Below are 16,337 nucleotides of genomic sequence, written 5' to 3' on the forward strand. Positions count from 1 at the left end.
GTGTTCGTCTGCCATAATAGTAGACTGGGTGGATTAAACAACCCACATTTATTTTCTCACAGTTCTGGAGGCCAGAAATCTCAGACCAATGTGCTAGCTGACTCAATTCCCAGTGAGGGCCCTCCTGCTGACTTGTCAGGGGCCACCTTCTCAATATGTCCCCACATGGCCTTTTCTTTTGGAGGTGGGGAGATGGAGAGAGAGCCCTTTGGTGTCCCTTCTTATAAGGACACTAATCCTACTGGATCAGGGTCCCACCCTTTTGAATTCATTTGGTGGTATTAGTGGTAAAGAACTTGCCTGCCAATGTAGGAGACCTAAGAGATGCAGGTTCCATCCCTGGGTCAGGAAGATCCCCTGGAGGAGGGCATGGCAACCCAGTCCAGCATCTTGCCTGGAAAATCCCATGGACAGAGGAACCTGGTGGGCTACAGACCATAGGGTCACAAAGAGTTGGACATGACTGAAGTGACTTAGCACACATACAGCACATATCTTTAATTACTTCCTTAAAGGCTCCATCTCCAAATACAGCCACAGTGAGAATTAGGGCTTCAATATGTAAAGGTAGGACTGCACAAAATCTGGTCCATAATAGGCGCCATGCAAGTAAGCAGGAGCTAATCAATCTGCTATCCAAGGGCCATGCCAAGAGGCTTCAGGCCAGAGAGATCGTCTCCAGACCTGAAATAGTGCTTATTAGCTCGTTAGCTGTTGTTTTTTTTTAACACTTTGATGGAGGATTCAAAATTGTTTGTTAGAAGAAATTAAAACCAAGACAGGGGCCTTTTTTCCCATTTGAAAAATAGAAAATCACAAAGAAAAGAAATTTCTCCAACATATTTACAGAAGGACATATCTGCATTACTGCTTTTGTTTTTGTTTAGTTGCCCAGTCATGTCCAACTCTTTTGCAACCCCATGGATTGGGATTTTCCAGGCAAGAATACTGGAGTGGCTTGCCATTTCCTTTCTCCAGAGGATCTTTCTGACCCAGGGTTCAAACCCGCATCTCCTGCCAGCATCTCCTGCATTACAGGCGAATTCTTTATCACTGAGCCACTGGGAAGGCCATTACAGATCTGATGTGAGGCAAATACTAACTCTGGCATTTACAAGCTGTGACCTCTAGCCAGTCAGTCACAGGACCTCTCTCAAGCAATGCCTTCAACTTAGCTGTACAACCACTACCTTGTATTGTTGTATTTTCAAGCACAATGCTTGGCACTGGTTGATGTTGAGTAGAACTTGCTAGTGTTGTTATCTGTGATGTATCTCATTACTATTAAACAGAGGGCAGAGAAAGTGGATTCTCCTTATTGGGATTGACTCATATAACACAGACATACTCAACATATGGGAGGAATCAACCATAATTTTTGCAGACTGTAATTTAGAGTTCTTTAAACTCTCCTGAAATCACACCTAATCAGGAGACAAATTATAGGCATGTAGCCCATTTTATTAATTTAGAAATAATACCACATAGTACTCTCTCCAAGTATGCTATATACTTTATAAAACAAGTCCCCAAATAGAACTTAAAAAGTTAAGATATAAAACAAATAAGTACAGAATATGGAAGCCATTGGGAAAGAGAGCTGAGATCATGTTTTCCAGGGCACACATTATTGTCATCATTTATGAGGCAGGTTGGAAGATAGCGGAAAACAGGGCATTAGCACCATTCAGAACCAAATATCAAGGTCCCTGAGTGTCAGACGGCCAGTGTTCCACTGTTTACTAACTGCGTGGCCTCAGCCACTTCCTTACCCTCTCCATCTCCTTGGCTGTAAAGTGGAAGTGATAGCATTGCTTATCCAGGGTCATTATGAGGATTAAATTAGATAACATGGGGGAAGGTACTTAGCTTAACAAGTTCTCAGGAAATTACTGCCTCTGCTTTTAACTCTGGGATCCATGTAAGCCAATTCCCTGCTCCAAGCCTAAATTATTTTACCTACAAAATGCAGATAGTGCTTATTTTGCAGACTTTTTGGTGAAGATTAAAAAAGATTATAAATAACCCAGTGGCCCATCTTTCACATTTGCAAATATTGAATAAATGCTGGCAGACTCCCTCTGCCGGTCTCTCCCTTTGACTTCCCCACCCTCAGCCTCGGTTAACATAAGACACCAAAACATGATCGTCTTGATGTTAAAAGTCTCCAGGAAAGCTCACGAGTTAGGTTGTATTCATCCTCCCATAGAACTGAGCCACACGCTGGTATGTGAAGTGAGTCCTGGCTTCTGCTATGCTGAAAGCTGTAGAAACCTCAGGTCTGTTGTGAAACGGGAGGGGCTGCCATCGAACAGGACTAAACACGAAACAAGTGTGCCCTCAACTCCAGAGTTAAAAAAGCCATTAGCAGATATAAAAATGATAGAGAAGGATTCTTCCTGGAGTACATCCAAACCTGGTCCCCATTCCTCCCGTAAGCCCACCAGGTCACCAGTTTTTTAATTTCAGTAAATGGCACCCATATCCCTTCATCCTCTCAGGCCAGAACCTAGGATGTATCCTTGACTCCTCTTGATTCATCCCTGACTTATCTAAAGATTTGTCTTCATATTTCCTGTCCTGTAGCCCATCTGTCGGCAGGTCCCAGACTCTGCCTCTACAGGATATGAATCCAACCACTTCTCCCCACCACTGTCACACCCCCATCTAAATCACCAGTGCATTTCCCCCCTAAATTAGTGCAAAAGCCTCTTAAGTAGTCTTTAGCCCTGTCCAGGGCTATCTCCAGTTCATTCTCCAAAGAGCCAGAGTGATCTTTCTAAAGCATTACTCAGATGTCTCACTTTATTAAAATGCTCCACTGGCTTCCCTTGCACTTAGGATGGCACTGAAATTCCTCATCACAGCTTCAAGGCCTGACCTGAATCCACCACCTGCCATCCTCCTACCTTCCACCTCCCATGTGGCATCTTCTAGCCCCACTGGCCTCTGCACCTGGGAGGTCTTGGCCCTTGCCTTCCCCTTTCCCCAGAGCACTCTGTAGATCAAAGGTAGCTGGTACAAGAAGCCTTTCCTCACCACCCTAAACAAATATGCTTTCCATCACCCTTGGTCTGGTAGCCTGTTCTAGTTTCTTCATGCACTTATCACTAAAATCCCCTTACTTCTTTTGTGCTTATTGTCTCTCTCCCCACTAGAAGGTACGCTCTATGAGGGCAGAGATCTTATCTTGTTCAGCGCTGTATCCCCACATTCTCAACAGTGCCTAGGGCATGTATGTGTGCATGCTCAGTTGCTTCAGTCTTTGAAACCCATGGACGGTAGCCTGCCAGACTTCTCTGTTCATGGGATTCTCCAGTCACGATTATTGGAGTGAGTTGCCATGCCCTCCTCCATGAGATCCTCCCGACCCAGGGGTTGAACCCGAGTCTCCTATGTCTCCAGCACTGGCAGGCAGGTTCTTTACCACTAGTGCCACCTGGGCTTGATGAGAACCTAATAAATATTTGTTGAATGAAGAGCATTTTATCATCTCATACCAGCCCACACAAAAAGGGTATGGCCATTTTGCAAAATTTAGAACCTTCCACATTATCCCCAGCTGATGGAAATAGTGTCCCTGTCATGTCACCTAAACATTTCCAGTTCTCTGACTGAATAAGGAGGTATTCTTGAGAGTCTACAAGTTCTACAATAATTAAAAAAATTTTTTTTTCATTGTCCTGAGCACTTAATTCATATGAGCATATTCTAGAGTATCTACAGTGGGGGTAAACTCTGAAGACTTCACTCCCTCTGGTTTGCTAATATGCATCCTGGTCCACTAGTGGTAAAGAACCCACCCGCAATGCAGGAGACATAATAGGTGGGAGTTCGATCCCTAGGTTGGGAAGATCCTCTGGAGGAGGAAATGACAACCCACTCCGATATGCTTGCCTGGAGAATCCCATAGACAGTGGAGCCTGGAGGACTACAGTCCATGGGTCGCTAAGAGTCTGACACAACTGAAGCCACTGAGCACACAGGCAAGCATCCTGATCCCAACGGGATGGGGGATGTGTGGGGATTCTGCTTCTGGAAGAACATACCCATCCACATCAAATGCATACACTGAACTCCAAAGCTTTCATTTTATAAAAAAAAATTATGTATGTTAGTCACCTCTGTTGGCCCTCAATCCCCCCAGCTTTAGCAAAAAGTAAAGAGTCAGTTAATTAATTCTTTAATGGAAAATTAATTCTCATCCTGATATGAAAAAGAAAAGGTAAATGATATTCTGGTATTTCAAGGACAAGACAGAACCAGATATACAAGACAGAACCAGATATACTGGCCGCTAGTCATTCCCTAAGGACACTTTGAACTCTGAAATGCCCTTTCATCTTTGCTCTTCCCTATTTAACATATTCATTTATTCCTCCAGTCATTATTTGCACCGTATCAGATAAATTTGGAGTTTATAATGATCTCAACAAGTAGAGTATTTCTCATGGTGTTAATTAGTAGTTCTCAAAAGTAAATAAGCACGAGAATTTGGCTTCCACAGTGGCTCCAATGGTAAAAATTTGCCTGCAATGCAGGAGACCAGGGGAAGATCCCCTGGAGGAGGGCATGGCAATGCACTCCAGTATTCTTGCCTGGAAAATCCCATGGACAGGGGAATCTGGCAGGCTACAGTCCATGGGGTTGCAAAGAGTCAGACATGACTGAGTGACTTTCACTTTCATGAGGATTTGGGGAAAGACTTCAAATGTGAATTCCTGAAACCCATTCCAAGACATTTTCTCAATACATCTGAACTGGTACTTAGGAATCTGAATGCTTAAAAAGCAACCTAGTGTATTCCATACAGTAAAATAATATTCAAGATTTGAGAGAGAAGAAAATTCTAAAATACATGGTGATATGGATAAATCCCAGGGACATTATGCTAAGTAAAATGAATCAGTCACCAAAAGGCAAATATTGTATGATATTGTATGATTCCATTTACAGTGTATGGTATATCTAAAATAGTCAGATTCATAAAATCAAAAAGTAGAATGGCAGTTACTAGGGATTAGGAAAGTGAAAAAGCGTTAGTCGCTCAGTTGTGTCCAACTCTTTGTGACCCCATGGACTGTAGCCAACCAGACTCCTGTGTCCATGGGATTCTCCAGGCAAGAAGAATGGGGCTTCCCTGATAGCTCAGTTGGTAAAGAATCTGCCTGCAATGCAGGAGATCTTGGTTTGATTTCAGGGTCAGGAAGATCCCCCAGAGAAGGGATAGGCTACCCACCCCAGTGTTCTGGCCTAGAGAATTGCATGGACTGTATAGGTCATGGGGTTGCAAAGAGTCGGACACGACTGAGCAACTTTTACTTTCAGGCAAGAACACTGGAGTGGGTTGCCATTCCCTTCTCCAGGGATCAAACCTGCATCTCTAGCATTGCCAGCAGATACTTTATGGTCTGAGCCACCAGGGAAGCCCACAGGAGCTAGAGGGAGGTGATAAATGAGAGTTGCTAATCAATGGACATGAAGTTTCCATTAAGCAAGATGAATAAGCTTTAGAGATCTGCTATACATTATATCTAGAGTCAACAGTGTTGTATCGTACACAGAAAAAATTGTTAAGAGTGTAGACCTCATGTTAGGTATTCTTACTACAATAAAATAAAATTTTTTAAAAAAGAAAAAAAAGGTGAAGACCAATGGTACAGAATAAATCAGACTTATAGCAACAGTGGTGTTAGTTTTTTTCTTACATGTTTAATTTTTTTTCAATTTATAACTGGGAAAATAGCACTTATATGTCCATTCTTTTACATTCAATTTTTTAATTGAAAAAAAAAAATTAGAAGTCCAGGTCCCTATACTAGAGAAAGTCAGTTCTCTAAGTGTGCTTAGGGATGTTCCCATGACTGTTGATTGGTTCTGGTATTCCTGTGGTCATGCTGGCTTCTCAGTGATTAAGTTTGTAAGTTTATTAAATGTTTGCTCTTTTGTGTATGGCAATCTTGTATATTTACATGACACATCATTTATCTTTTGTTAGTTTTTTTGGAGCTTCTGAAAATCCCATTTGCTGGGAGATATTTAAAGTTACGTGAGCAGGTGACGCAAAGAGAATAAGTGAGAAACGCAAGAGGAATGGAGAGCAAAGGGGACTCTCCCATCATCACAGCTGAGAGACAAGAGCATGAGGAGGTTAAACACATTCTGGCATCAGGGAGAGCTCAACTCTGGCCATAACAGTTTCAACGACCCTCGTCAAGTTATTTAACCTCCCTGTGCTTGGATTCCTCATCTGTAAAATGGGAATGATGAATACTCATCACATGGGGTAGTTGTGAAAGTAAAGCTGTTGTCAGGGACCCTGGCACAAAGTGGGTGTTCAAAAGTTCTACAAGGTTGACATTCGTTCTTGCTTTGCTCAGGCTCTTTGCTGCTTGCCTTTGTTCCTGTTCGGACCCCAGAATCTGCCGTGTGGACGTCTTATGCAAGAAGCCATTTATTTATTGACTGTGAATAATCTGATCGAATAAACAGAAGGCCAAGGTCCGCACTGTGTATTGCCACTGAGTAGCTGTATAATTTTAGAGAACTTTCTTAACCTCTTTTCTTCTTTAGAGGAGAGATGATTGAGGCTTGGAAGAAGAATATGCTTTAAGGTTTAAAATATTATTCAAGTGAAAATGGGCAATTTAGAATGCAGAGATGTGAAGTCATGAAGATTTCTGAAGTATTCATTGTTGCTGCGTCTTTTCTGTTGGCTGATGCATTTCAATTCCACCAGGAGCACCACCCCATCCATTTTAACCTGTGGTCTCTGTGAACGAAGCACTGCCTGTCTGTGTCTAATGGTCAGATACCACTGCCCACGTGGCAAAGGCTAAGGAAATGCATGGTGAGGAGAGGCTGCCCCGTCAACTTTGTTTCCCGTGTGTTTACAGGTGTCACCAACCCACAGTCACCCGGTGGGCACAGGAGAGCAGAGACCGCACACTCACACCGTCCTGTCCTCCCCCCCAAGAGGGACGGTCAGCCTAAGGTATGAGTGCTTGAAACCCCACATGCCTCCCCTCTAGGGAATTAGCCAAAAAACAGAACCATGAGGAAGAGAGAAACTAGAGATACAATCTCCCATGAAATTCCCCTGCAATGGATGAAACACCTATTCTTTTGTTCCCATGGTTCCCCCCCATCCATTAACTACTAATAAAGATTTTTCATTTTTCCAGGGTAACAGTTCATGGTTAGTTCTCTTGCAGAATAGGTAATGCTGATTACTGGGTCTCTTTAAAGGCATGTTGCGTTAACCTCGGTACCTCGGTATGATATGAACTAGCTTTTAACCCAGATCAAGGAGGACCTCCCCAGGATTCCCTTGACCAGAACGCTAGACATTTGAGAAGCAGGAGACCACTTGAAAGTACGTATTTAAAAACTTGAAAGAGTGGTGCTCACTGCTGTTATTTCTTCTATTTGCTCCTGTAATTCAGTGTAATGAAGATGTCCCAATGGACATGTCTCTAAATGGACATGTAGAAGCTGAAGAAGGCTATAAGTACTCTTAAAAGTAGTGAAATTTAACAGTTCAGTGAAGGGCTTCCCACGTGGCTCAGTGGTAAAGAATAGGCCAGCCAATGCAGGAGACGCGGGTTCCATCCGTGGGTCAGGAAGATCCCCTGGAGTAGGAAATGGCAACCCACTCCAGTATTCTTGCCTGGAGAATTCCATGGACAGCCCAAGGGGTCGCAAAGAGTCGGACAAGACTGAGCGCAGATGAGTGATGAAGTGTGGTGAAAACATCCTACACAGGTTAACCTCTGTAACTAGAGAGACCCCCTTCTGTGTGTCCTAACTTTTTCTAGAGATTTCCAGGCATTTTGAGGTCTCCAAAGAATGCCCATAGAATCCCTCGCACTGAACACCGTTTCCTGGCCTGTCTTACAGGAAGCCCCGGGGAGAGGGCAAGAAGTGCCGGAAGGTGTATGGCATGGAGAACCGGGACATGTGGTGCACGGCCTGCCGCTGGAAGAAGGCCTGCCAGCGTTTCATTGACTGATGCGCAGGCCCCTAACCCGCCCCAGACACTCCTGCCTTCGTGTTCCTCTGAGGGTGTTGGAAAGTGCTTTCCTTCCGTACCAAACCCACTTGAAGCCCAGGGAAAGCACTTCTAGGAACCTTGGTGAAATCACAGCAAAAAAACAAAAAAGGTCACCACCTTCCCTGTTCTTGCTGAGGACCCAGCTGAGAGCAGCTGTAACTATTGTTTTCCTTAAAAAGAAAAGTCAACTTTTTTTTTTTTCTATAGGTCTAGGTCTGAAAACTGTGGACTTCTGTAGCAATCAAACCAACCAAGCCCATTTTTCCTAGAAAGGAGGCCTATTTTGATAAACTTTCTCAATAATACCATTTCTGAGATTTTTTTTTTTGACACTTAAAAAGCTACAAGTTATTCAGTAGCATTTGTATAAAAAACAATACCTGTTTTCATTGTGAAGTCTTTTCCCTGTTCTCCATCGGACTTCTGGAGGCAGTTCACATCATGATGTGTTGCCAGGAAGTGGCAGCACTCTGGGTATCTTTTCTATGTCTTTTTTGTTTGTTTTGTTTTGAAGAATGGCCCCAAATTGAACCACGGTAGAGCTGTTAGCTTGAAGGGCCCTGGAGGGCATAAGCCCGAAAAGAGATTGATAGTGGACATCACCAGCAGATTTCAGCCCCAGCTGAGTTCAGGACATCCCACGTCACTGTTGGAAAACATCTGGGAGTCTCCCTCAGAAGCCCCACCCTGAGAGATGGCCCCACCCACTCTCTCCTGGCTACAGTGCACTCAAGACCTGATGTGTCGCCATCTGGGTAAGCCTCGAAGCTTCCTTCAGTGATGCGATGCCAAGCCCAGCTCAGATCTGTTCACCATTGCTCATCTGATGGTTGTTGCCGGGTCAGTGGCTCATCAGGCCTTCCTTCCCTCAAAACGCCACAGCAGACTGGTTTCAGAAAAGGTAGAGAACTCAGACCATCCCAGCAGTTTGCTTCAGATCACGCGGAGCACAGCCTCCATGTGTTCAGAAAGTCATGTGAGGTCAGCATCCATTCTGAGTGCACTTTTATAGGTTTTAGGCTTTAGCGCGTCTGGGAGATGGGTTCATGAACACTGTAAAGATTATATGGGGAAAGGGAAGGTCCAAACCTTTATTTTTCTTATCAGAATATTGGAGCTATTCATTAAGAATTCACTCAGAAGGGAATGTACGGAACACCAAAAGGAAATTGCGTGTTGGCATAGGAATCTCTCAATTCAATAGGACCAGGGCTTGCACTGTGTTCCTTTTACTAGACTTTCTAGCCTGGTGTGTGTTTGTTCGTCCGTCTTGCTAGTAGTGGTGCCAGGACAGGGGTAGTTCTCAAGCCCTATAAATAAGCTCATTCTCTGTCTACCCTCCTCTTGATCGCCCTGCTCAAGTTATTCGTCCTGTACCTATGCAAAGACGCAAGAGCACCTTATAGGATGCACTGTGTTGGGACAGGGGCCTAGGATCAGCCATAGGAATGTTGAATGAAATTGCACAGAGCAAAGTTTAATATATTTAGAGGTTGTACATACACTTTTTTTTAAAGAGTAGAGAGAAGTCATCTAGTCATAACAGATATCCTTGTTTTTTTTAATACACAAGGGGAAAAAGGAGGTTCTACAGTGTAACAATCTGTGCATTCATATATTTTGGCAATTTTATTTTTTAAACTCTCATATGACATTTGAAGCATTATTCCTTGAAAGAGATCCTGTTTTCTTCCTTCATTTTTCTTTAAAAACACTTGAGCAGAGAAAGAGTTTCATTTAATATCACATTGTGATTACCAATCAGTACAGTACCAGCTATAATGTATGTTTTAGCACTGACGAGGTCAGCCAGGAAAGGGTTTTTTAAGTACAGAAACATATTTGGACCCTCTATCCCAGCCTGTCTTTTCTCCTCCCTGGTGTCCTGCTGCTTCACCCACTGGCATCTTGGCTAGGAGGTGATGCTCTGGCCTGCACCAGGAAGCCCTGCACGGTGACTGGACTGCCCAGCGGCCACAGTGCCCACTGGTAAGTCCCAGACTGGTCAGCCATTTGAGCAGGCTCACTGTGGACTTCAGTGCTATTGGGTGTAACCCTGGAGGAGAGGGTTTTCTCTTCAGCAAAGTTCCATGGCCCTTGATCCTTGGATTAAATCACTAATCAAAAGAGATTAAAATGGCAAGATTAAATCCATCCCCCCACTCCCAGAACTTTGGGAGAGATGGTGGCTGTGGACAGTCCTGGAGTGAGGCTCTGTGATTCTGCCCCCGGAGGGATAGCCCATGACTAGTTCTGGGCTCTGGCCTGGCTGAGCCAAGCTCAGTCCTTACCTGATTATTAGCTGATGCACGGGTGTAAGCAGAAGCATAGACCTGAATGCAGCTTCCCCGGGATTTCTTCTCCTTTCTGAAACCTTCCCACACTCTGTCCACATCTCTGACCCATGCAGGGCTCCTTTCTTCAGGCCCGTGTGGGGCTCTGGGTGGCCTCTGCTCCAGCTCTATAGTGGGCACAGACCCTCAGTACTTCCTGCACACAAACACCTATTCTCTGCACCAAGGCATGGAATGACTGGGGGACCATCAGGCTTCACCTGGCTGGCCTTGAAGAAAAGGGATAAAATTTCTTTCAAGCCACCCAGAAAGCTACAAATTGTAATATACAGCACTGATTGTAAATGCTAAAATTAAAAAAAGAAAAAAAGAAAGTAGAGCTATTTTGTTATATTTTGGAACTAAATGATGTGCCAAATCAAGCCCAGTATTTATTTTATGCCTTCTCTGCGGTACCATGTTCTTTTCTGTCTTCATTTGTCAGGGGGAGGAGGGAGATGGGCGAGAAGGAAGTCCCAGGGCACGTGGCTGCTTAAAGGGAGCGCTGCCCACCGTGGGCAGCTGAGAGAACGTGCAAAAGGAACGGCAAAGGCAATGCGTTCTGGTCCCAAAGTCTTTCTAAAGAGGGCATGTGGTAGCCTTTGACTTTTCTCTCCCCGATGCCCCTTCCTGCAGAAAAGATTTCTTATCTCTCTCCAAAGAGGGCACTTCCTAGTGATGGGCAGGCTTCTCCAGACAGCTGCACAACAGACAGCAGTCTTTTTAAGCCTTAGTTCTTCCCAGAGGATGTGCAACCAGTGAGTGGGAGGCAGTGTAAACACCTGAAGGAAACATCCAGTAGGAAGTGGGTGGGAAGCCAGAGAGGAGATACAGGAGGGCTATGGACACCTGACTAGGGTTCGCCATCCTAGTGCTGATCAGCTGGTGGTGACTGTCCCTGGGAATCTCCAAGGAAGCTGCCATGTTCCCGTTCGAGGAGCCGCTGTTTAAAGCCAGGAGACAGCTCCTTCATGGGAAGCGCACAGGGCAAGGATGCAACATGCCCCGTGCGCATTCACGGTGGGCAGCACCACTCTCCTCCTCGCTTGCTAAAAAGTTCCCTCCGTTGTTTGGCGAAAGCCAGTGTCAGGAAGAGGGCAGTGGGTTTCTAAGCAGGAATGTGCGTGCCTATCAGCAACTCTGCAGCAACAGAACTTTTCAATAGAGAAAGATGCACATTATATAGTTCTTGGACTTTCCAACAAAGTTTTTTTTTTTAAGTTACATGTATGTTGTAAAAAGTGTCTGAAATTAACATGCCCTCTATCAAATTTCAAGATCACTTGAAGTCCACTGTCACTGGTGTTACACTAAGCCACACTCAAAAGCAGTTCTGAATTAGCCAGCACTGCTCAACCCATGTCCGCCTCCATCTGACTTCATTGGAAAAGGAAAACGCAGCACTCACTTGGGAAAGTTTAGGGAAAAGTGGCACGAACTGTACATGTGGGAGAGAATACCTTGAGAATAGTAGCAAAATACTGTAAAAAAAAAAAAAAAATCATTTCCTCAGGGAAAACTAAAGGGTATGTGAAAAGTAGATCTGGAGAATTTTAAGACTAGAAAGGTTTTTTATTATCTCCAGCATCTTTTCTGGTCAGAATAATTTCTGTTTGTTTTTTAATGAGCATGCCATTTCATGACCAATTTCCATGAACTGGACAGTACTAACTTTTTGAGGTGTGGAGGAATGCTCTATGAAACAGAGCAGCTTCTTTGTTTCTTAGACCTACATTCTAAGGCTGACGTCTGAACCACAGCGCAGTCCCTGGTGGGTTTTCACAGACTCATATAAGGCTGTTTCTGAATGTAATTATGAATATGACGCCTTGGTGTTCCTTTTTATAATCAGCTGGTTGGAGAACTGATTATTAGCTGTACGCAAGAATTCTGTAGGGGAGGGATGTGAAAGTTGTGCATTTTGCTTTAATGACAGGTTAAGGAGCAAACTTCCATGGACTTTTGTGGACAAGGTGCTGCTTTTTCTCATGACCCTGTAGAATTTCTATTGACCACATCAACTGTAGCTCTGACCTATATGAACGCAGGGGAGAATTTGTGCATACAAATGAGTGGAAACAAGGGCAGGATTCATGAATATGGATGAGGATGCGGATCATTTTGGAGAATGTGCGGGGCACATGGGTCAACTGGAATTTTCGTTTCTCTAAGAAAATAACCCAACCAGCAGCACACACACTCTCCCTGTTCCCCATACCTGTGGGGCTTCCTCCAGAGCGAAACTGTTTCCTTCTTTCACATTGTAACTAGTCAAACCGGAAATCGGTAAATGAAATGAGCTTATAAGCACTTTTAGGTACCAACTGTATCACTAAGTAATGCACACCAATAGAGCAAGAAAGTATAAAATGTATTTAAGACTGACTGGTTTGCTTACCATGACTATCTGTAAAAGCCCAGATCCAATGATATATGTGCTTTAAAAGGTGTATCTATCATAGGACTAGAAATCAAAATGGGAATTTTACTTCTGGTCCTGTTTTGTAAATAGTTCCTTTTTTTTTTTAATTGAAGACAATCTCATGTTTTATAACTTTTCTTGTGAATCTGAGAATCGCAATGGTAATGTGTTGTGTCAAAATGTGATCTTAAATACGATAATGATTATAACTTAATTTTCCAAATAAGGCAAGAAATACACTGCGTAGGCTTCTACTATTCTGAGAGATGTGACATTTTTATAATAAGCATTAGTACTTAACTTCTCAAGTTAACAGAACTGGAAATATTTTACAAGATGCAGCGTTTTGTAATCACAAAGAACATGAACATTTTGTGGGAAATGACCTTGGTTTTATACATTGTAGCTTATTTTTTAAAATACAATATTTTACCAGACAGGAAATGTTAATATTATAAGCAATTCCTGCTCTCCAAACAAAGGGCTATGCCTCTTTTAAGCAAGCATTTTGATGCATCAGTCAACCCTCTGCAGCAAGAGTAGAAATGCAGATCAGATGGAAAGATTATTACAAGAGAATCAAGGTTGCAACAGCTACTCCTTTTATCTTTACCAGTGTTTTTTCAAGGTATTTGGGGAAAAGAAAACACTTTAAGAATCATATATATGAAATCTTTAAAATATTAATAGATATGCTTATAGGCAATGAGAGAAATAAACTTGTAAATTCTGTCATGTACCTTTACAGATTTCTGTCACAAAGACAAGCTTAATGCTCAGCCTACCAGAACCACAAAGCTGCATTTGACTAGCAAGTGTCATTTGATGGTAATTTCTAAAATCATAGTGTATAAGCTCAAAGATACAATTCTTAGCTGATTGGTGATGTTTAAAATAATTTTGTGCTCACCACTAACTAAATAATTTTCATTTCCTTATCAGAACAAGTACTTGATTTTTTACATGAGAAGTTCACAGACAGGCAAGTTTGAGATCAGAAAGTCACTATATTCCCAAGAGTCAGGGAACAAGGAAGGCTACCATGGAGAGTTGATTAACCACACAAATAATTCTGAGCTTTGCCAAAACCATTTCGTAATGCATTAGTTTTTTCTAGCCCACTCACTGTTAAGCAAGAAAACATCTTTTCTTTCTAAGATTTTAGTAATTCAAAAGCTAGACTAATTAGTCAAGTATGCAGATAACATCAAAAGAAAAGCTAGGACAGAACAGTCTTACACCCATTAGGCAACCCCTGTGAGGTGGTCAAAGGGTCACTCAGACTCTACTTTCAAACAGGCTTCAGAATCTGCACACATGAGGACTAGAAATGCACAGGGTTAGGGGAAGACATGTACAGCTTCATCTCTGAGATGAGGCAGTCCAATGTCTCTCTTCATTCTCTTGGAATACCTCTAATGTTGGCATTACAGTTTCCCAAGTGTTCATTGCTGCATGGTTTTTGATCAAATGAGTCTTGCTTCGTATTTAAATAGAAGCCTCCTAATGGTGCATAGCAGATGCCTTAGAAAGAACAGGCAAATTGTGTAAATAAATGACTCAGATCAGGCAAAAGAAGGACACTAGAGAATGACAGAGATCACAGTGAAACAGAGGACATGCGTCCCCATTGAAGGGGGACCCCAGCTGTAGACAATCAGAACCATGCAGAAATCAGGCCCAGGGAGCTAGATCTGACTTGGAAATATGTTGTTACCTGACACTTAATCAAAACTCAAATTCTTGGCCAGCAATGTGCAGACCAAAGAGAACATGTATATGGACAGACGCAGCGTTTGGGCACCAGTTTCAACTACTGGGAAAAAGCAGATTTCACCTTCCATAGCCATCAAGTCAAGTTCTTCCAGCAATGCCCCCAACTCACATATTGGCACTATCTGGGCAACTAAAATTAAAGAAGGGAGAGAAGTCAGTTCTCCCCAAAAATCACTCTCATGGAAGATTTGAGTATAAAAATACAACATCCTTAAACTAGCCTTGCCTCTGATCAAAATATACTGAAGTATTATTCAGCTCTCACTCTGCCTCCTGGCATGCCCAGGCCGGGCCCCTAAGCATTGAATGACTGTAATCCTAACTTCCTTACTGTTTTCACTGCCGTGACCACTGTGATGAGGGGCTGGCAAAGAGCACCCTTGTGCCTTCAGCAAAGGCAGCCAGGAGCCCCTGCAGTTTCAGATAGCACACGTTGCCTCCTTGTGCCAAAGCCCTTTGCCAACCCCTCCACATCCCTTCCCACTCCATCCTGCCTCGTGAGTTTTCATCCCAGGATAAAAGTTCCGTTCCACCTCTGACACGGCAAAATCCATGCTTCATAACTGGTAGGTACTTAGGTATTTTAGAGTGTCCACTAACCTCAAAATGGAGTTTTTCCATGTAGAAAAACTTAACATCTTTCCCTGAGGGCAAAGACAAAATAGGAATAAATGTGTCATGGAAAAAAATTAGAAGTTGCTTCCTTCATTTGGATAAACTAGGTAATTTTAGAGTGTATCTTACACCAGAGTCCTGGTGGTATTGGGATAATCACTAACCCTTTCAGATGTGTAAGAAAGTGTGTCTCTTTCAGACACATGACTTCCTTTGACCCTCCCTAGTACTCAGCATAAAATGAGAATATTTAAAATTCCTACCACCACCTCCAAAGCCAAACCTGGTACAAGTAGTCTTGAACCTGAGTCAGCCTCATTACTGTGTCCAGGGAGGAGGGAAAGAGCAAGTGAAAGAGCTGGCTTAGACCTCAATCTTCCAGAATGACCCTAGACCTGAGAAGACCCCAGGGACCCATGTTCTTTACCCATACTTACAATCCAAGTATTTCAGCATAGAAATAAAGAACCCTCTCATTCACAGTGTCAAATGCAGACTCACTCTGAAATTTATCCCTTTAGCCTACCTTCCAGGCCCCCACCCCCTAAATTCCAGCCATTTAAGTGGTTAATTATAGGAGATGACTAGCTAGTGCAATGTTCTGAGTTAAACTTTTGACTCCTTTGAAAAAAGTTATTTTGCTGCTAACATTCAGCTTTTGTTATCCATGTAAACTTGTATTGATGCCCCCAAATTTGAAAATAAGCTCAAATTCACAGTTTGTAAGGATCAAATTGAAAAATACTGTCATCTCAAAGTTGGAAATAGCTGGTAATATGGTTATGTCACATGGTAAATATGAATGCAACTTAAACATCATTGGCAATGCCTGATAGTTCTGTTGTCATATGATTGACAGGTTGATCAGTCCATGAATGGATCATCCTCTTCTCTCATCAGCTCACAGGTTTCACAGGTTTTGAGTAAAGCCACTCACAAGTTTAGTCATGGAGCTAGATGGGCCTAAACCATTTTGGCCCATCACTTGCTTTTTGATGAATTATACTTTTATTATGTTTCTAAAGCAATACAGTACGGGAGGAGGAAATTGTGAGCTTTCCTATTCTGGTGGAAAAGAAGCCCATTTTGCAATGGTTAGCCCCAATGCCAAGACAGTGGCAGGACTTAAAAGGACTCA

The 16,337-nt window shown here is 43.0% G+C and overlaps 1 protein-coding gene across 2 annotated transcripts in view; it reads left to right on the plus strand.

Annotated features, from left to right (window-relative positions):
* The window catches only part of ZNF704 (zinc finger protein 704), a 236,692-nt gene extending 225,923 nt beyond the window's left edge, over window positions 1-10,769 (plus strand). For both annotated transcript variants that reach the window (XM_081495614.1, XM_081495613.1), the window contains 2 exons: window positions 6,897-6,994; window positions 7,900-10,769. In XM_081495614.1, coding sequence (XP_081351740.1) covers window positions 6,897-6,994; window positions 7,900-8,011 — 210 coding nt within the window. In that variant the 3' untranslated portion in view covers window positions 8,012-10,769. The remainder of the gene's footprint in view (window positions 1-6,896; window positions 6,995-7,899) is intronic.
* Window positions 10,770-16,337: the final 5,568 nt, after the last annotated feature.

Source organism: Giraffa tippelskirchi, chromosome 6, assembly GCF_054371585.1.
Source record: "Giraffa tippelskirchi isolate mGirTip1 chromosome 6, T2T-mGirTip1v1.2.pri, whole genome shotgun sequence".
Lineage (NCBI taxonomy): Eukaryota > Metazoa > Chordata > Mammalia > Artiodactyla > Giraffidae > Giraffa > Giraffa tippelskirchi.